The sequence below is a fragment of the Eurypyga helias genome, unplaced genomic scaffold (assembly GCF_000690775.1).
Source record: "Eurypyga helias isolate BGI_N326 unplaced genomic scaffold, ASM69077v1 scaffold12294, whole genome shotgun sequence".
NCBI lineage: Eukaryota > Metazoa > Chordata > Aves > Eurypygiformes > Eurypygidae > Eurypyga > Eurypyga helias.
Window position 1 is genome coordinate 36,481 of NW_010246858.1, and position 19,303 is coordinate 55,783.

Genomic DNA, 19,303 nt, shown 5'->3' on the forward strand with positions numbered 1-19,303 from the left:
TACCACATAGTTGTCAGGGACGTACAGGGCAGCGAGGAGGAATCGCTGTGCCTCGTTGCATGCAGAATTTCAAGGCTGAAGACTTGTTCTGTATCATGCTTTTCTTTGTACAGGGCAGCGAGGAGGAATCACTGTGCCTCGTTGCATGCACAATTTCAAGGCTGAAGACTTTGACTTGTTCTGTATCATGCTTTTCTTTCTTTCTGGTCCCTTAAATGTGAGCCTGTCTAGGCTGTCAAAACCAAGCCCTACTAATTGTGAGACACATCAGTCTCTTATGAGAGCATTTCCTTCTGGGAAGATGCTCAAGAAGGGAAAGAACAGATATGGCGGAACCTGTGCCTGAACTTGCTCCGTAACCTTCATCCTTGCAATGCCCCTTTTTCCATTTCATGCACTTGACTTCTGTAAATGCTTCTTACTGGTCATCTTCTTCCCCCCAGACAGCAACAGAGTCTCAGAGCAAGAAGAAACTTTGTACCTACATTAGTCTGACCATCCTGAAATATTTGTCCTATTTGGAGGAATACCTTCCTCACATGGTGCCTCTTGTACACCAGGAAATGTAAAGTTTGTTTAGGGGCAGAAGATAGAGGGGCGTATGTATAGCTGATAGCCACAACGTAGTTTCTACTTGCCAGTATCTCTTTTTGCTCTTACAATGTTATATCTGTGAAACTAATAATGCAGCTAAAAAACAACTTAATCTGTATGTTTACCAACTCCACTTTTGGCTCTAAATGTTAAGAAAAATGCTGACGAAGGCAAATGTGGTTTTCTTAGCAAAATTAGATATCGGTGTGTTGGGAGCATTGTTGGTATGGTGAGGGGTGATAGAAATGACCACTAGACTTGGGAGCATTTGTGTGCTTCAGTCATAGCTACTGCTTGGGCTCTTGGTTAGCCAGGCTTTGCGCACAACAGCGTTGGTCTGTCGGGAGGGTGGGCGTACCTACATGGTCAGGAATTAGATTCTTAAAATACGGATAAATTCAGGTTTTTTAACTTTTCCCCTCATTTGTTTGGGCGTGGATGGGAAATGGCAGTGTGTCATTTTCTTAACCTGGTGAGTGTCTTTTGGTGGATATAGATAGTTTAATACATATGTACTTTATAATAAATGACAGCTACGACCTGGGATAAATTGCTAATCTTTATCTGAATTGACAGTGCTTGAGGAGAGACGGGCAGAATGAGTCACGCGGCTATATTTGACATGTGTAAGGGGGTTATATTTAATGACTAATGATTTAATCTTTTTTCCCAAGAAGTCTTCTGAAGCTGAGGCGGAGAGGGAGAAAGTGGGGAGGGAAGGTGAAGTTGTTCTTGTAAAGACTGTGTGATAGCAAAAATATTTCCACATAATAAATGCTAAATAATCTTTCTTTTTTTTAAATTCTGTTCAGATTAATGGTGCATTTTAGGAAACCTTTAAAGGTTTCAGATGAACTCATGCAAAAATATTGGAGTAAAAACCAATACCCAGCAGCAGTAGTGATGGAAGTTGACCAGGAACTTGAAATCGATCCTTACGCCTTTGTAGATGGTGATGTGGAATTCCTATTTCCTGACAGCAAAAAAGATAGGCAGAACATTGAGAGGGAAGCCGGGAAGAAACGCAAGGTGAGTAAAGGAGTGAGAACACCCATCAGTGATGAGATTAACAAGTTGCTTTAATCACCAGATATAATTGAAATCCTTCTCTGCATGCTTAGAAGTACATTAAAACGCTTGTGTTCTGGCAGAGAAGATCAGTGAAATTCTGAAGCGTGCCTCTAACTACACCAGAAGTGGGGTTTTTTGGCACGCTGGTGGTGCTGTCGCGTTAGGGTTTGTGGCTTGTACTGGGAGAACACTGCTAGACCAGACCAGCAACCCATCTGGCTCAGTAGCCTTTCTGTAAAAACGGGGGATAGCAGGTGCTCGGGTAAGAGAAGACAGGCACGGCAGGGGCTTTGTGCACATGTGGGAAGGTTTGGGGAAGGTGAGGGGAGCTCTGACCAGTTGCCTGGACAGTGAATCCCCACGCCCCCTACCCCCCCGCCACCTTTAGCCAATATATGAAGCTTTATCTTAAAACAAAAGTACACCCTCCAAAACAGGAGAAAATGTAACTGTGTTGGGAGCTTGCCTGTGAATAAATCTGCTTATTAGGACTAGTTGTGTGTGTGCGTTCCAGAGTTTCATTCAACAGCTCGTGTAGTTAATGTATAGCATTTGATATTGAGTGTTTTTCAGTAAGGTGTTTATCAGGAATCCACAGCTTGCTTTTAAATTTACCCCCAACACACAAACTCAGATTTCCGTCCTTACCTGTGCTCGTCACCTCTGTGTTGCTGGCACGTTGTCTGCACTCCAGTCCTCCTCTGACCTGAGCAAGTACCACTAACAGACCCCCAGACTGCACCTTGCTGAGCAGAAGGCTGCTGAGAACCTGATGCCTCTGACACGTACAGAAATTCCCGTAGGGAGATAAAATGCCCTCCACACTCTCAGTTAATTTAAGCAAACGTGCACCTTCTTGTGGTTTTTTTTTTTTAATAGGCCGAGGATGGGACGTCTGGTGTTACAGTTCTGTCCCACGAAGGAGAGGATGCTATGTCTCTGTTCAGTCCTTCGGTCAAGCAAGGTAAAGTGACGTTTCCCCCCCCTCCTAGTTGTGCTATATCAACGATCTCTTGAATAATCAGTACATCTAATAGGCCTCTAAGGTCTTAGTTGGTGGCTTGTTCTTTCCCTGTCCCTTCAGAACTGGGAATCTGCTTGGAATACATTTTCTTTTTTGCACCTTGCAAATAAATGTTGGCTGTAAAACCCAAATGTTATAAACTTGGAGGGACCTCACTTAAGCGTGAGGTAGTCGAGTGGAGCTGAGAACGTACTCATTGTTTCTCCTTCCTCCCCCAGCTGTGGAGACAGTCCTTAAGATACCTCTGTGCTTTTAACGAATGTATCTTGCCAATGTTTCTGTCATGTTTGTTCTTTATAGATGCCCAACGTATTGCTGCTCATGCTCGCACTGCATCAACTAGCCTGTTCCATGAAACAGACTTGGTGGTCTCTTACACTGACCTTGACAATCTCTTCAATTCTGATGAAGATGAACTAACAGTAAGTAATGGGCAAAAGTCTCGGCAGCTGCCAGACAAAAAACTGCAAGGAACAAGTACGTCTCCGTGGTTTTGGGTTGGGTGATGATTTTGGTTTGTGTTTCGGAGTTTGGGTTTTTTGGTGTTGGTAGGAGAGGTGGTAAAACATGCATATGAGCAAGTGCAGTGGCTCCTCTCTAGCAGACGTCCTGCTCTGGTTGATTCCTACAGTCACATCTTTGATATAAACAAGTGTTTGACCGTATATCATTACTATCCAGGCAGTATATGCGTCTTGAATATACCTTTAGTTGGAATTCTACAGGGTTGACAGTGGTAGTAGTGCACTTTTCCTATGGTCTAGGTTCTGCTTAGCTGGTCAGTAAAAGGAATACTGAAATAAAACAAGAGCTTCCAAAAGAGAAGAGGGGTTTAAACACGAGGACGTTCTGCCAAATAAGCAGCTTCACTGCAGCAGCTATTCTCTTGGAACACTTTCTCTTGCAGTCTCTGATGGCTCTGAATCCGTTATCTTTTTAGTTTCTGTTTCAACACTGCTCGTAATCAGTTGCCTTTTCTGATCTGTACGTTGCTCCGTGATGTATCCTAACTCCCCGTACCCAGACGAAATGACCATCAGCTTTCACGGGAGCGGCAGCTGAGTGAAGGCTGAGGGATCTCAGTGGTCATCAAAGGTCATCATTATATAAAGCAAGTGTATTTGCTCTTAAAGATGAAGACTATTATTTTGTACAGATTATAGTAGTCTAAAGGTAGTGAACTCTCTCTTCTTCTTTCAGTTTCAATAGCTTTTCTTCCCTGTACCTCTTGTTCTGGATTTGTGTTTCTCTTTTCTATCGCCGTTCACGTGGTGACTGCAGTAACGTTAGCGTGCGTTTGGGAGTGCGTATGTGTTTTCTGATAGGTTGTGGGCAGCCCTCCTGAGCATTTTTAACGTCTGCTAACAGGCTGAGAGGGATTTTTTAACTGGTCATTCATTTTAATAGCGCCGTGACTTGATGGGAGAGCATCCTCTGAGTTACGGGAATGAAGGGACGACAAGCGCAACCCCGACTACTCGTGCTGGGCTTCTGATTTATTTTAATCTCTAGATATTATACAAAGTCTCAGATTTACATGTCCATGGCACATGAAATTTCCTGTTAGCAGGAAATAGGAACGTGTGGTCATGTCTGAAGTGACTTTATTACAATACTGCATTTCTTTCTTAGCCTGGATCTAAAAGAACAGTGAATGGTGCTGATGACAAATCCAACTGCAAAGAGGCAAAAGCAGGAAATCTAGACCCGCTGTCGTGCATAAGTAAGCTTTGCTTGTTTTTTTTCTAAATAAGAGACTCGCTCTAAACATTTGATTGCTAATATGTTGTGGGATTTTGGAAGCACATGCTTCATTTGCCCTACTGAAATTTTAAGGCAACGGGAATACTTTTTAAAATGTTTTCATGCTCTAAAGCCTACTTCTAATCCCAAATAAGGCACTGCAGATCTCCATAAAATGTATCCAACTCCACCATCCTTGGAACAACATATTATGGGATTTTCTCCAATGAACATGAATAATAAGGAATATGGCAGTATGGACACTACACTTGGAGGAACAGTACTTGAAGGGAATAGCTCTAGTGTGGGAGCTCAGTTCAGAATTGAAGTAGATGAGGGTTTCTGCAGCCCCAAACCTGCTGAAATAAAGGTAGGTAGTGCTGATAGTCTTGGTGAATGTTTCCAGTGATTATTATTCAGTTTATTACTTGATCCTGAATAGGAAACATGGGAAATTAATTACAGTTTGTAACTTGTGCCCTGTATTATACTGGGATAGGTAATGCACAGTCTAGTAATATACAGTAGATTACTAGTATGTAGCTTTTTGCCACTTAGACTTCAAGAAAGAGTAATCCATAATTAGCCATTGGTAAGCTCGGAGCGCGTTTCGGTAATGTCAGTTCATTGTTTTGTGTTGCCGTATGGCTTTTTTGAGAACCATGGGTGCAAATGTTGTGTGTATAAACCTTTCTCTTTAGTATTTAATCCCAATACAGCTGCCAAAGAATGACTTCTTAAACTTAGTTGTGGTTTTCTGAGAAGCACTGTGACTGTGGAAGTTACCGAATTGACACACTAATGCTTTACCATATCTAACTTCTAGGATTATTCTTATGTTTATAAATCTGAGAACTGTCAAGCTTTAGTGGGATGTTCCATGTTTGCACCACTGAAGACTCTTCCCAGCCACTATCTTCCTCCCATCAAACTGCCAGAAGAATGCGTTTATCGCCCGAGTTGGACTGTGGGAAAGCTGGATTTACTTCCCCCCGGACCTGCCATGCCATTCATCAAGGACGGGTATGACCTGCCCCGCGGGGGCTTGAGCTTTGGAAGGTGGTCGGTTTGCCATGCTATAGGAAGTCTCCCTAAATTTTACATCTGTGAATATTTTGGGGGTTCTTGTAAGGCTGTAATGAGAAATATTTGTAAAGACAGCCTGGCTTCATGGAACTGACAGAAGCCTTTAAAAAGTCCTTACGATAAACCTTCCTGTAAGACTGCCAGCTCAGAAAGCTTCGTGACTGCGCGTATGTTTTACGCGTTGTCTCACGTAAAGGCTTCTTGGGGAAGCTTAATAGTGCAAGTCCAGTTCTAATAAGTAACGAAGATGGTAACACAATAAATGTAAACGTGGGACTTTGTTTTGCGGTGGTGGTGTAGGTACTGTGAGGGCTTACTAGGTGGTGCTTCTGTTAAATAGCAGTAATCTCGGGGACTAGGAAAGCCAAGCCTTGGGTTGGAAGCCAGGCCTGGTGTGATGCCGCCTGGGAACAGCAGTGTTGCAGTAGGCATTTCTGTAATCTGCATTTGGTAGCGATGGTCTTGCTGGCAGTTCTTGAAGAAAATACTTATTTCTGGTTCTTTCCTGCCCTGGTAGCTGGCATAAGTGGATGAGGCAACACGGAGGCTGTGTATGTAGTGATAAAATTACATGACTGTTACATCTTGTGGTAAATTCTGACTTTGCTTCTGTTCGGGTCGTTCAGAAGCAGTATGTGTGCGGGTCACAGTTGCCCTGCAGGACCTGGGAGATACTCAGCTGCTTCGGAAGGAAAATGTTAAACGTTTCCAGGTGATATTTTCCTCCTGGATCCAGCTGAATCTGTTGTTGATAGACCCGCTATATTTTCTTAGAGTGTGTCAACAGAGTGTGTAAATAAAACATGAACAAAAAGGTGTCCTTTAGACTCCACACAGCCACAGGATTTATAATTTATTCTGACCGTACTTGGTTCCTGGAAGCTTTGTGCAAAGGAAGAGACGAAAGGAGGAGGGGAAATACCCTTTAACACTTCTGTCAGGGGGAGTCCTGCAAAGTCGTTTAGAACAAATGCTCTTGAAGTTCCTTAGGGAAGGAAAATCTTGCTGTGGATTATGAAGACAAGTTTAAAAAGCAAATATAAATTAGGATGGTCCTTTGAGACTTAAACTTCAAAACCAGATGTTGTGTACTTAATGTATTTTCTTCCTTCTTGTGACTGCTGTTAGTGATGGAAGCACTATGGATCAAGAGTATGGCCCTGCGTACACGCCACAGACTCATACTCCGTTTGGGATGCCACCGAGCAGCGCGCCTCCCAGTAACAGTGGAGCTGGAATTCTCCCTTCTCCTTCCACCCCTCGTTTCCCGACTCCTCGAACACCAAGGACTCCTCGAACACCCCGTGGAGCTGGTGGACCTGCAAGTGCGCAGGGTTCAGTCAAGTACGAGAACTCTGATTTATACTCACCAGCTTCCACGCCATCGACGTGTAGACCGCTTAATTCTGTTGAACCTGCGACTGTGCCTTCCATTCCAGAGGCACACAGTCTTTATGTGAATCTCATCCTCTCCGAGTCTGTAATGAATCTCTTCAAAGACTGTAACTTTGATAGCTGCTGCATATGTGTTTGCAATATGAACATCAAAGGTGCTGATGTTGGAGTTTACATTCCCGATCCAACACAAGAGGCCCAATATAGGTGTACCTGTGGTTTCAGTGCTGTTATGAATAGAAAATTTGGCAACAGTTCTGGACTGTTTCTTGAAGATGAGTTGGATATTCTGGGACGTAATACGGAGTGTGGCAAAGAAGCAGAAAAACGCTTTGAAGCTCTCAGAGCTACTTCTATTGAGCACGGCAGTGGAGGGCTGAAAGAACCTGAGAAACTGCCTGATGAGTTGATACTGTTGTTGCAGGATCAATGCACCAACCTGTTCTCACCCTTTGGAGCAGCAGATCAAGATTCCATTCCCAAAGTTGGTGCAGTTAGCAACCTGGTACGTGTAGAAGAAAGGGATTGTTGCAATGACTGCTACTTAGCCTTGGAACATGGACGGCAGTTCATGGACAATATGTCAGGAGGGAAAGTTGACGAAGCACTTGTGAAAACCACTTGCTTGCACCACTGGTCAAAAAGAAATGGTAAGTATTGAAAACAGCTCAGTTCCTACTTGTCCACCTATGACTTTTTTTAAAGGGTTCGTTTTTTGTGGCTTTTTGTGAATGTTGGATGCTTCAGACTATTTTTCCACCTGCACGCTTGCATAAACTTCTGTTTTAACGGTGTCAAGAATAACTATTCCTTTTACGCTCTGTGCTGGTACGATACACCAGGCAGAGTGTAGGCCTTGGCTACCTTCAGCTGTAAAATCCCAAGGTAAATTTGAAGCGTAACGTAACAGCACGCGCATTCTCAGAGAGCAGTGTTTGGTGGCTGCGTCGAGGGAGGCTCTGAGGAATGAGTGTACCTAGGAAGTGTGGGTGGCTCAAATGGTGACTATTGTCAAGGCTACTGCGGTGGAATTAAACAAGATTTATGGTTCAGTTGGCTTCACCCCCCCTGGGGCAGGAGTTTAATGGCATGTGTGGCAAATAAAGCATTATTGTAGCCTTCGCTGTATGTTGGGTCTGCCAGAGATCCTTGGATTTTTCCTTCCAGGACCTGATCAATGGCACACTGTCTCATGGAATACCCTTTATGATGGAGTTGCATACTTTTCCTCTCAATACTAGTTTTTTCCAGCAGGGTGAAGAGTGAAATATGAAACTGTGCAAGCAGTTAGCTGCAATTCGTGGTGGTTGAGGAGGAGGACTAGCAGTAAAACACAGCTAGGTTCCTCTGTATTGGTGGGGGATTAAGCTTAAAAGCCCTGGCTGCAGATGAATCGATGTTTTTGGGTGCCTGGGAGAAGACTCAGTGTTACTGTGACCTTGGTACTTGGGGTGAAAAGATGTAAAGATACTTTTAAGGGAAAGGCTGTGTGGCTGTAGGCATTCCAGGTTGGTGTCAGCCCTTTGCTTGTACAGGGTAGTGGTGGCAGGCTGCCGCAATGGGCTGTGACCGAGGTTCCCCTCGACTTCCACGAAGCGAGCACTGGGTGGCAGTGTGCCTGACCCTCCTTGCTTCGGAGGGAAAATCCTCAGGTTGAGGGGTTGTACAGCCTTGGCTGTATTCTTTCTTTAATCAGTATTTCCCCACGGTTCACCCATCGGATGGTAAGGCTTCCAAGGGAAAAAGAAAATCCATCTGTGTGTTTTGTACAGGGGCAGGGAGGGGAAGGAGGGGAGCTGTAAGTCTGTGTGCTTCACTTCCTATGTAATGTCCTGTGGGTGGCCCGCACGTACGTTTCGGAAGAGAGTGACTTTAAAATCCAGGTGGTTGAGGGTTCCAGGTTGTTTGTGGAGGGCTCTGTTGGATCCTGCTGTTGCAGTAGGCCTTGACAACTCTTTGTCCTTTCAGTTGTGGATGTGAGCATGCAGTGTTCCCAGGACATCCTCCGTATGCTGCTCTCGCTCCAGCCGGTTCTTCAGGACGCCATTCAGAAGAAGCGAACGGTCCGATCCTGGGGTGTGCAAGGGCCCCTCACGTGGCAGCAGTTTCACAAGATGGCTGGCAGAGGCTCCTATGGTAAACTGCTGCGCGGGCTCCTGTCCGGCAGTCTCGGCTTGGGCCGGCCTCCGAGCCGCGGCCTCTGGATGCTGCTCAGCCTCTTGGAATTCCAAGCAGCACTTGACCTTGCTTTAAACTAACAAGAGCTAATAGACAGGGGAGAATTCTTTTATGAAAACCGGAAAATATTAGATACCTTAAAGCAGTGCAGTAATTGATGTGTGTTTACAATTAACAGCTCCAGTTGCACTGCCTGTGTACACCTGACACCTCGGCACGCGAGGGACTGGAATTGCGAAGACAGATTTAACGTTAAACCCCAGACTTGCTCTGTTTTTTAAATTCAATAGAATTGCTCCACTTTAATCACTCTAAAAATAGCGTAGTTAAAAATACTGGCTTTGACGTGCTCAAAAAGGGGCGCTGTACTGCGCAGTAGTTCAAGTGGGGCTGAAGATCTGAGGTTTTCCTGTGTGTTGCCTGTGATAAATATTTGGAGTGGCCAGCACACACTACACCTCTACAGACAGGAGGTCGACTCTGTGCACTCAGGATTTAAACTGACTTCATTAGCATGTAAAATGGATCTACCACCAGGTAGAAGAGTGACCTTCCCCCAGCAGATATCTTGTAGTGATTTAGAACATGGTAATTAACGTTTAGGGCACGTAAATGCATTGGGGGGTTTCTTTCTGGGGTCCTTGACGTGCCTGCGCAGACTGTTGGCGGTTCTCCTCCTGCTTCTTGATCGCGCTGTGGGGAAGGCGTCCTGGGCACTGCAGATCTGTTACCCGCGGGCTGTCTGCCGATAAAAATGCTACACGGCTGAGGAGCCTCTGCCTGAGGCCCTGACGGATTTCAGATAAACATAATTAGCTGATGCTTTTTTCGGAAGGGTTAGATCGTACATGCAGTTTTTTCGTTTGTATCTGTTAAAATGAGAACTTTTCCATCTGTAATCAGTGCCACTTCCTGTTAGATTCTGGGAATGCTAGTGCTTTTTCTATCCATGTTTCCTAGAAGCAGGGTGTTTAAGCTTTCTGCTTAATATATTGGAAAATTTGTCTTGCTTTTCCAGGAACTGATGAGTCCCCGGAACCGCTGCCAATCCCAACGTTTTTGTTGGGGTATGATTATGATTTTCTGGTGCTGTCTCCATTTGCTTTGCCGTACTGGGAGAGGCTGATGCTGGAACCTTACGGATCTCAAAGAGATGTTGCTTATGTTGTGGTGTGCCCTGAGAACGAGGCTCTGCTGAATGGAGCGAAAAGCTTCTTTAGGGATCTGACTGCAATATATGAGGTACGTTATTCATGGCAGTCAGTGGTGAAACAGATTTTTGAAAGACTCAGACTCCTAACTACTTCTTAGGCTTGTCTCCGCTGACACGAATGCTTGCACGGAATGCTGTCTGGGAAAGCTGCTAGAAAGGATTTTAGGAACGGGCGCTTGGAAGATAAGGGCGGTCCATGTTGCTCACCGTTCGTTTCAGCAATAGCTGTTCTGAGAGTCTTTATCTGATAAACGCCACTCAGTGGTAAAGCTCTGCATTACCACTTTAATTGTTTTAGTAACATTTAATTAATTAATTAAATGCTTTTATTCCTGGGGTTGTGATTAACATTAAAGTAGATGATGTATCAATCTGTTTTTCTTGCATTTAAGAAAATGTGAAAGCAAATGGTACAGTCACTTCAACACTGTAGACTGGTGTAGTATTTTAGAATTAAGTGTTATTGAATGAGTATCGTAACTCAGCTTCGAGCTCTCGGTGTCTCTGTTCCTTCATGTGGCATTTCAGTTTTTAAGGCTTAGAAATTCCTTACCTTGCATCTTCTGCCTTCTCTGCAGTCATGCAGGCTTGGTCAGCACAGACCTATCTGTAAGTTACTGCCTGATGGGATCATGAGGATTGGACCCACTGCTTCAAAGAAACTTTCGGAGAAGTTGGTCACCGAGTGGTTCTCTCAGACGACTAATGCCAACAACGAAGCGTTTTCCAGACTCAAACTGTACGCCCAAGTCTGCAGATATGAGCTCGGTATGAGTTTATTTTTGGTAGTGTTTCTTATTTCATCCAGTTACCACTCACTCCATGCCAGTGGAGGAAAGTCAGTGCATTTATTCCTTGCTTCTTGCAGTTTTCTGGTTTTAAGCTTGGGGGGTGGAAATCCAACCCCCCATGTTTAGATACGCGCTAAAATGGCTTCTTGCCACCTAGCGGGATCTTCAGGCACAGCAGTGTTGCTGCCTGACAGGGCCTTTGGCCGTCTCTGTGTATTGGTGACGGAAATCCTGAAGCAGTGATTTCAGCATTTCGGCATGGCTGAAACAAATGTTTTTAAAATTGATTTCTGGATATTTCTGGGAGAGTTACAAGAATACTAGAAGGTGAAAATTTAATATGGGGATCTTAATTTGAGAGGTAAAATGTACGTTAAGGGTTTGCTCTGTTTTGTTAAAACTACAGCCTTACGTAGATGAAGTATACTTGAAACCAGCTGCAATGTAAAACTTACACTTTTTGTTTGGTTGGTTTAGGTCCTTACCTTGCTTCTCAGCCTTTGGACAATTCCTTACTTTCCCAAACAAATCTGGTCCCACCCTCCAGCCAGCCTGCCTCTGCTCTGCCCTCGATGACAGTTGCCACTGGAAATCCCAATGCTCCGTCGTCTGCTCCTGCCAGTAGCACTATGGCAGCGACATCAAACAGTGCCATGTCTTCTGCAGCTACCACCGTGAATTCAACGTTGACTACCACTGCCCAATCAGCCTCTTCCGCCAGCATAGGCGGTGGGATACCAACAAGCAAGCCTTCTTCGTTTCCATCTTTCAGCAGTATGAACAATACCACTTCTGCCTCCATGCCCGCTCAGGCCGCCACCGTCCCAAGTGGGCAGACAGGGGGACAGCAGCAACAGCCAACACTGCAAGCAGCAGGGATGTCTGGAGATACCGCTTCAGCATCTGCACAGCCCCACCCGGAGGTTTCTGAAAGGTAATCAACTCTGGAGTCAAACCTTCTTTGCCTAAAACACCCCTCAGCTCAGCTAATGGGAACCTGTTAATGCCACTCTCACCCCCTTGGAGAAATCCTGTACTTCTGTCCTACTCCCCAGGCTGCTTTTTAGGGACAAGAGGATTCATGGTGGAGTTGAGCTTTTTGGCTCCAGTCTTAGTTGCCGTTCTAGTTGCATCTCAGTGTCTGCTGTGGGACAGCATGAAACTTTTCCTTTTTTCTTCTCTCTCTAAAGAGAGAAGATTTACCAAATAACTCAATTCTGTATTTTAAAGGAGAGGAGGAGATGGATAACTGGTACCATTCTAAAGTTTCAGTGCCTGAAGGGGCTACAAGAAAGCTGGGTGGGGACTTTTTACAAGGGCCTGTAGTGACAGGACAAGGGGTAATGGGTTTAAATTGGAAGTGGGGAGGTTTAGATTAGATATCAGGAAGAAGTTCTTCATGGAGAGGGTGGGGAGGCACTGGGACAGGTTACCCAGAGATGTTGTGGATGCCCCATCCCTGGAAGTGTCCAAGGCCAGGCTGGATGTGGCTTTGAGCAACCTGGTCTAGTGGAAGGTGTCCCTGCCCATGGCGGGGGGGTTGGAAGTAGATGGGCTTTAAGGTCCCTCCCAGCCCAAACCATTCCATGATTCTATGATTCTACTTCAGTTACCAAAGTTACAGTAGTACAGACAGCTCTTACTGGGATGCTGCCCTTGTAGGTATCCTTGTTTCCTGGCAGAAGCTGTAGAACTGTGTGCCGTTGGGTGTCTGTAATAAAGGAGGCTGAAGAGGAGACAAGCAGTACCGAGTTGCTGACAAGCTTGCATATGCAAATTTAATGAAAAGACTGTTTCTTTCACCACAGTTGATGCGGGCCTTTCAGATTAGTGTTTGACAATGTGATCTTATTTAAGTAAAAATAAATCGTTATAAACCTTAGCTTGTTTGTAATGGGTTTCAAAATGTCATTTCCAGCACTATGGATCGTGATAAAGTTGGAGTCCCTACAGATGGAGATTCTCATGCTGTCACCTACCCACCTGCAATTGTGGTTTACATAATTGATCCTTTTACGTATGAGAAAAAGGATGAGAACAGCAGCTCATCTAGTTTTTGGACACTTGGACTTCTGCGCTGCTTTTTAGAGATGGTTCAGGTTCTTCCTCCTCACATTAAGAACATAACTTCTGTGCAGGTGAGCCAGCACTTACAGAAACGCGCCGCACTGTCTCGGGCTTTGGCTGCATTTTGAGGTGAAAAACTCCCCCTCAAGGGGAAAGTTTCATTTGCTTTGTAAACAACAGAGTTCTACAGTGTTAAATCATTAAGATGGCAGTTTTTAGAGCAGTTTGGGTATTACTAACCAAAGCTAAATCCTGTAGCAGATTCTAAACTCCTCAGTCTTACCTCTGAGGAAATGTTGTGGCCCACTCACTCCACTGAGTGAAGTATGGGAAAGCTGCTTGTCCCATGGCTGGAGCCTGAATGCTCCTCCCTGACAGACATCCAGCGCTAACGCTGTCAGCAGCTGCCAGACTGGTTAACGGAGAGCCCCTCTTTGGAGGAATATGTAAGACTCTTCTATAAACACATTCTTTTGCTCTCTGAAGAGCGTTTCGGTGAGAATAATTGCCTCAAGTCCCACATGGCTTTGGAAGAAGTGGCAGGGGGTATCCAAGAACCAGAGAAATTGGATTGCAAAGCAAGATTCTAAAAGCAACATGCCAAATGCCATCTCAAAAGCCTTTTTATGTACTAATGAATCAGCAATTTATTTTTTCTCTCCCTCTCTAATCTGTTCCAGATTGTTCCATGTCAGTACCTTCTACAACCTGTGAAACATGAAGACCGGCAGATTTACACTCAGCATTTAAAATCTTTGGCGTTTTCAGCTTTTACTCAGTGTCGGAGACCTCTTCCAACTTCCACCAACGTGAAAACGTTGACTGGCTTTGGCCCAGGTTTAGCCATGGAAACTGCTCTTAAGAGCCCTGATGTGAGTGTTGCTAACGTGGTGTAAATATGTGGGTCAGAGAAATGTCACCGCCCGTTAACTGTCGTCGTTCACCTTGACTGACTACATTTCTTGGGAATAAGTACTTCCTGAAACTTCATTATCTGCTCTGTCATCCTTGTAGAGACCCGAGTGTATCCGACTCTACACCCCTCCTTTTATACTGGCTCCTGTAAAGGACAAGCAGACAGAACTGGGAGAGACTTTTGGAGAAGCCGGACAGAAGTATAACGTACTCTTTGTCGGCTACTGCTTGTCTCACGATCAAAGATGGCTTCTTGCATCCTGTACAGACCTCTACGGAGAGCAGCTGGAAACCTGCATAATTAACATTGATGTCCCTAACAGGTGAGGACAGAGCTGCCCAATTTGTTTTTCACACGTACGTACTCTTTCGCTCCCGTAAGAGTTAGTGGCTGATGCTGTAAGAGTATCGTAGGTGCTCTGTTGCAAAACTAGCTAAAGCAAATGAGTGTTTCCCATATTGGGTGTGTGGTGTTTTGAGTTAAACTTCTAGAAGAAAGCTATTTTGTTGGACGAGATTCGTGAGTGTTCATAGTCCCCACACACCCTTGCTGGCTTTTGATGTCCATGTCAGGAATGTGATCAGAACAAACGGACAAGCCAGAGTTGCAACTGATGTGCTACAGTACTGACGTTCCTGGGTCCTGTGCATGTTCAGGTTAATACAAACGGGTTCCAAACGTGGCAATAAAAACTTGTTGCGGAGGAGTTCTAGCTTTGTTTTCCCTTCTTTCTGACTTCCAGAGCTCGCAGGAAAAAGGGCTCTGCCCGCAGACTTGGTCTTCAGAAACTCTGGGAATGGTGCTTGGGACTTGTGCAGATGAGCTCGTTGCCGTGGAGAGTGGTAATAGGCCGTTTAGGACGAATAGGACACGGGGAATTAAAAGGTAACGTTGGCATTTTTAGAGTCTAAAACTTGGTTTGAAGCTTCTGTTTGTCAGTAATAGAAAGTGTCTGTCCCTGATTAATTGTAGACATGATTAATTAAGAGGCGTGATGTGTGCACTGCACTATTAGATGTAGAATGTGTGTTCTGCAGCGGGTGCGGTGGTAGGCAAACTGATATCCTTTATGTCCTCAGACTGGAGTTGTTTGCTGAGTCGCCGAAACCTTCAGTCCCTTAGTAAGAGGCTAAAAGACATGTGCAGAATGTGTGGCATCTCCGCTGCAGACTCTCCCAGCATTCTCAGTGCTTGTTTGGTGGCAATGGAACCACAGGGGTCCTTCATTATTATGCCAGGTATTTGAGAAACCCTTTCCCTTATTTGGCAACGGAACTAATAATTCGGGGTTAGGAAAACTAAGGAAATGCTTGATTTCTCTTCCAAAGATTCTGTATCGACCGGCTCCGTATTTGGACGTAGCACCACTTTAAATATGCAGACGTCTCAGCTGAATACTCCCCAGGACACCTCGTGCACTCACATCCTCGTGTTTCCCACGTCTGCATCTGTGCAAGTAGCATCGTCAACATACACCACTGAAAACCTGGATCTGGCCTTTAACACAAACAACGGTTAGTAGATTGGGTTTATTCTTGTTTCAAAAGCAAACCAACCAAAAAAGCCCTTGGTGACAAAAATACAACTTTATTCTAATGAACCACAAGATTGATGTGGACAATGTGATTTCAGGGTGTGTTGTCATATGCTTCGCCTAGGGAAAATACAGAAACTAACTGGTGTTCTTCTTTTTCAAGATGGAGCAGATGGAATGGGAATCTTTGACTTGTTAGACACTGGAGATGATCTCGATCCTGATATTATAAATATTCTTCCTGCATCACCTACTGGATCCCCTGTGCATTCTCCAGGGTCCCACTACCCCCACGGAGGTGATATGGGCAAGGTAACTATTGGAGTAAATATGGAGTGGTTTCTAATTTCCTTTTGTGGAATGAAAGGGTCTGATGAAGTGCTTTGAATTGATTGGATATCAGATTGTCTTTGCAAGATCCGTGTAATGCTTGGATATCTCAAGACGCTTTGTGTTTTGAAAGCTAGGATAATTCCTCTCAGGCTCGTGCTCCCCTGACGCTAACCGCCGCCTGTTGTTTTGCAGGGTCAGGGCACAGACCGATTGCTTTCAACAGAATCTCACGACGAAGTAACAAACATACTGCAGCAGCCCTTGGCCCTTGGCTATTTTGTGTCCACTGCCAAAGCAGGTCCGTTGCCTGACTGGTTTTGGTCGGCGTGTCCTCAAGCACAAAATCAGTGTCCCTTGTTTCTTAAGGTACTGAGCCTTCGGCAGCCCGAGAGCTGTCCTCCCGGGTGGGTGGGCGTGAGGTTGCGCGGGGATCTGACCCGTGGAAACCGTTGCGTGTAAAACGAGGCGGGAGCGTGTCTCTGGGGACACGTCTGCTTTGGTCTGGAGGGCGGGCGGGTTTCACGTTCCTGAGCTTGGGCTTTCTGCGTTGACGGTTTTAAAGGAAGGGAAAAGGTGAATGGAAGTAGCGAATGTTGCGAAGGGTTCAGCTCTCCTGGAGGTTTCTTTGCGGTAGCCTGGCCCGCTCTGTGCTGCGGTAGTTTGTAAGGATAGGCCGTGTCCCTAGGCAGATCTCTGGTTGATACTGGATTCTTGAGGGGAATACACAGGTGTCATGCAATAGCTCACACTGGGGAAAAGTAAGAAATAAACGCCTTTGCACCGCACAGAGCATAAAAGCTAGGTTTTCCATGTTGGCTGTTGCCAAGTGACAGTCGTTGTGTGACCTGTCTGGATGTTGTCCCATCTCCTTATCTGTTTATGGCACAATCAAGACATACTTGGGATATTTAAGGCTAGACATTAGCATACAGAGAAGCTTTCTCCGTTAATGTTACTCACTTTTGAACTTAAATTAGCACCTCTAATACCAGTTTATATTTTCTAATGATTCAGATATACCTTGTTCAGCCTTATTTGTGTCTGGATTAGCAGTTCCTCTTGGCCTAAACTCAGCTGTGGCTTGGGTAGAAGACAGTTTTTTGAACAGAGGGTTGTTTGTTTATCCTAAGCAGCTCTGTAAATAGGTTGGGCTTAGGGAAAGCAACTGAACTTCCACGCCTGTATCTTACTAGACTATTTGGGCCACTTCAGTTGCCTTTTTAATAATCACCTGAAGTAGCAAAGCGATTAAAAAAACCCTCCTAAAATATATTACGCTGCTAGCATTGTGCTTTCGGGAGAGGTCTGTGTGCGTTTCCTTTATATTCTGACAATTCCTGAACTTGCCGATGGCCTGAGGATAAGATTTGGTTTGGCTTGTGTGTCAGAGGGTAGAAGGTGACCGCAGGGTACAGGTCAGCACCACAGAGGGAGGAAAATGTGCCGTAGGCAGCACCTGCTAACATCTTTCTTCATTTTTCAGGCCTCTTTGCACCTCCACGTGCCTTCAGTGCAATCAGACGAGCTACTCCACAGTAAACACTCCCATCCACTCGATTCTAATCAAACTTCTGATGTGCTCAGGTATTTGATCGCTTGCAAAAGCGCTCTGCGGTTCGCTGGTAGTACTGCTGCAGTGAGGCTACCTACGTGTTTCTTTTTCGTGCTGTTAGATTTTTGTGCTGCTGACAGCGTTAGTACGTCACAGGGACAGTATGTGTTGCTGGGCTTTGGGCGATTGAAAGGTGGCTTTATCGCAGAACAGTGCAATTAAACCCAAAAGCAAAAGCCCTTCTTTAGTGCTGGTTACAGGTGGAAATACTTGGAAGACAATAAATTCCTCAAGCTGAAAGAGCCTGGGGGGTAACCAGGAGATGGTGGGTAAGTGAGTGGAAGGTAGTTTGCCTAAGGCAGAAACTTGTGGGAATCCTGGAGTGCTGACAGGAGCCTGGATAGACTCGTGTGAACACAAGACACTTGCTGAGAAAACGTCACCGTTTTCCTTGTAGGTTTGTTCTTTGTGTGAGCCTCTTGACATTAATGAAGTACTGACAATTAAAATGGCAGTTTCCCACTGAAATAGTTGAGCTTTGAACCATGTGTAGTAAAGCTGAAGGCCTGTTACTTCGGGAGGCTGGCGAGCACCCGAGAGATGGAGCATGTTGAATCAGGGCTGCCGGGCACTGGTGAGAGAATCTGCTGGCCTGACGGAAGCTTGTTTGCTTTTCAGGTTTGTTCTGGAACAGTACAATGCACTCTCCTGGCTAACCTGTGATCCTGCAACCCAGGACAGACGGTCATGTCTCCCAGTTCATTTTGTGGTGCTGAATCAGTTGTATAACTTTATAATGAATATGCTGTGATCTTCATCTGAATTTTGCAAGACAAAAATGAGGAAAAGGGATATTTCACTGCAGGACTAAAATAAAATTCTTCTCAGCCCAAGTTGTTTGTGATGGGGTATGAATCTCGTTACTTCCAACAAATATTGTTTTGACTTGCGAGAGGGGCGGCTATCGCCCGACTGCCTTTGAGTCATCGACTGCGGGGGACGCTCTAGAATGATGATCAGAGAGTGTATTATGACGTTTTTAGTAGCAAAATTAACCATTTTTCCCCAGCCACAGTATTTGTGAAGAGTAATGAGCCATAGTACCCAGTCATGGTTAATGAATATTAAAAGCATGGAGATGAGAAGAAACATGAGGAACAATAAGTTTCAACCTATGGCTTCGGAACATCAAAATGTTCTTGTATTGGATTATAGTACCTAGTATTCAAAAATGCCTGCATCTCTTATTTATTGTAAGTTTTTAAATGTATAAATTGTCTTATATTTCTTAACCTCTTTTATAAAAATTTTCCTAGAAGGTTTATACTGCCTTCTTGCTTTAAAGCAATTGGTCTAAAATATATGTAATCGTCTTAATTAAAAGTTGCAGTAGGTTGCTTTTAGAGTATTATTTTTTTGTAAGGGGTGGGTGGGGACAGTAAATTTGTATTGTCTTGATGTACAGTTTAATGGGGATAGAGGGGTTAATGTCCATACCATTGTGTGTGGGGGATTTACAGCTAAGCTGTAGTTGCAGAGTACATGTACAGTAATGAAGTTCACTGTGTTTATATAAATTGAAAAGGTACCGGGTCTTACAGCATTTTATATCACACCTTTACAGAGTAACAATGGCAATATATAAGTGATATTGTAGGTGGTTTAACTTGTAGTGAGAATAAAGCGAATAAACTCTTGAAGTTTGTGTTATGGTTCAGGGCTGTGGCTAGATTCTCAGTTTTCAGTACACAGGTTGTAACGCTACAAGAATACCTACCGCGCGTCGCCCTTACCTAGATACTCTTG

At 44.7% G+C, this 19,303-nt stretch overlaps 1 protein-coding gene across 1 annotated transcript in view; it reads left to right on the forward strand.

Annotated features, from left to right (window-relative positions):
• MED13 (mediator complex subunit 13) overlaps positions 1 to 18,854 on the forward strand; it is a 54,077-nt gene extending 35,223 nt beyond the window's left edge. The window contains exons 10-30 of the mRNA XM_010150554.1: positions 1,407 to 1,623; positions 2,545 to 2,629; positions 2,990 to 3,111; positions 4,322 to 4,412; positions 4,588 to 4,802; positions 5,259 to 5,455; positions 6,647 to 7,563; positions 8,882 to 9,049; positions 10,110 to 10,333; positions 10,883 to 11,072; positions 11,573 to 12,029; positions 13,014 to 13,233; positions 13,843 to 14,034; positions 14,177 to 14,400; positions 14,821 to 14,963; positions 15,158 to 15,316; positions 15,407 to 15,592; positions 15,776 to 15,924; positions 16,138 to 16,311; positions 17,429 to 17,529; positions 18,176 to 18,854. Coding sequence (XP_010148856.1) covers positions 1,407 to 1,623; positions 2,545 to 2,629; positions 2,990 to 3,111; positions 4,322 to 4,412; positions 4,588 to 4,802; positions 5,259 to 5,455; positions 6,647 to 7,563; positions 8,882 to 9,049; positions 10,110 to 10,333; positions 10,883 to 11,072; positions 11,573 to 12,029; positions 13,014 to 13,233; positions 13,843 to 14,034; positions 14,177 to 14,400; positions 14,821 to 14,963; positions 15,158 to 15,316; positions 15,407 to 15,592; positions 15,776 to 15,924; positions 16,138 to 16,311; positions 17,429 to 17,529; positions 18,176 to 18,308 — 4,564 coding nt within the window. The 3' untranslated portion in view covers positions 18,309 to 18,854. The remainder of the gene's footprint in view (positions 1 to 1,406; positions 1,624 to 2,544; positions 2,630 to 2,989; positions 3,112 to 4,321; positions 4,413 to 4,587; positions 4,803 to 5,258; positions 5,456 to 6,646; positions 7,564 to 8,881; positions 9,050 to 10,109; positions 10,334 to 10,882; positions 11,073 to 11,572; positions 12,030 to 13,013; positions 13,234 to 13,842; positions 14,035 to 14,176; positions 14,401 to 14,820; positions 14,964 to 15,157; positions 15,317 to 15,406; positions 15,593 to 15,775; positions 15,925 to 16,137; positions 16,312 to 17,428; positions 17,530 to 18,175) is intronic.
• Positions 18,855 to 19,303: the final 449 nt, after the last annotated feature.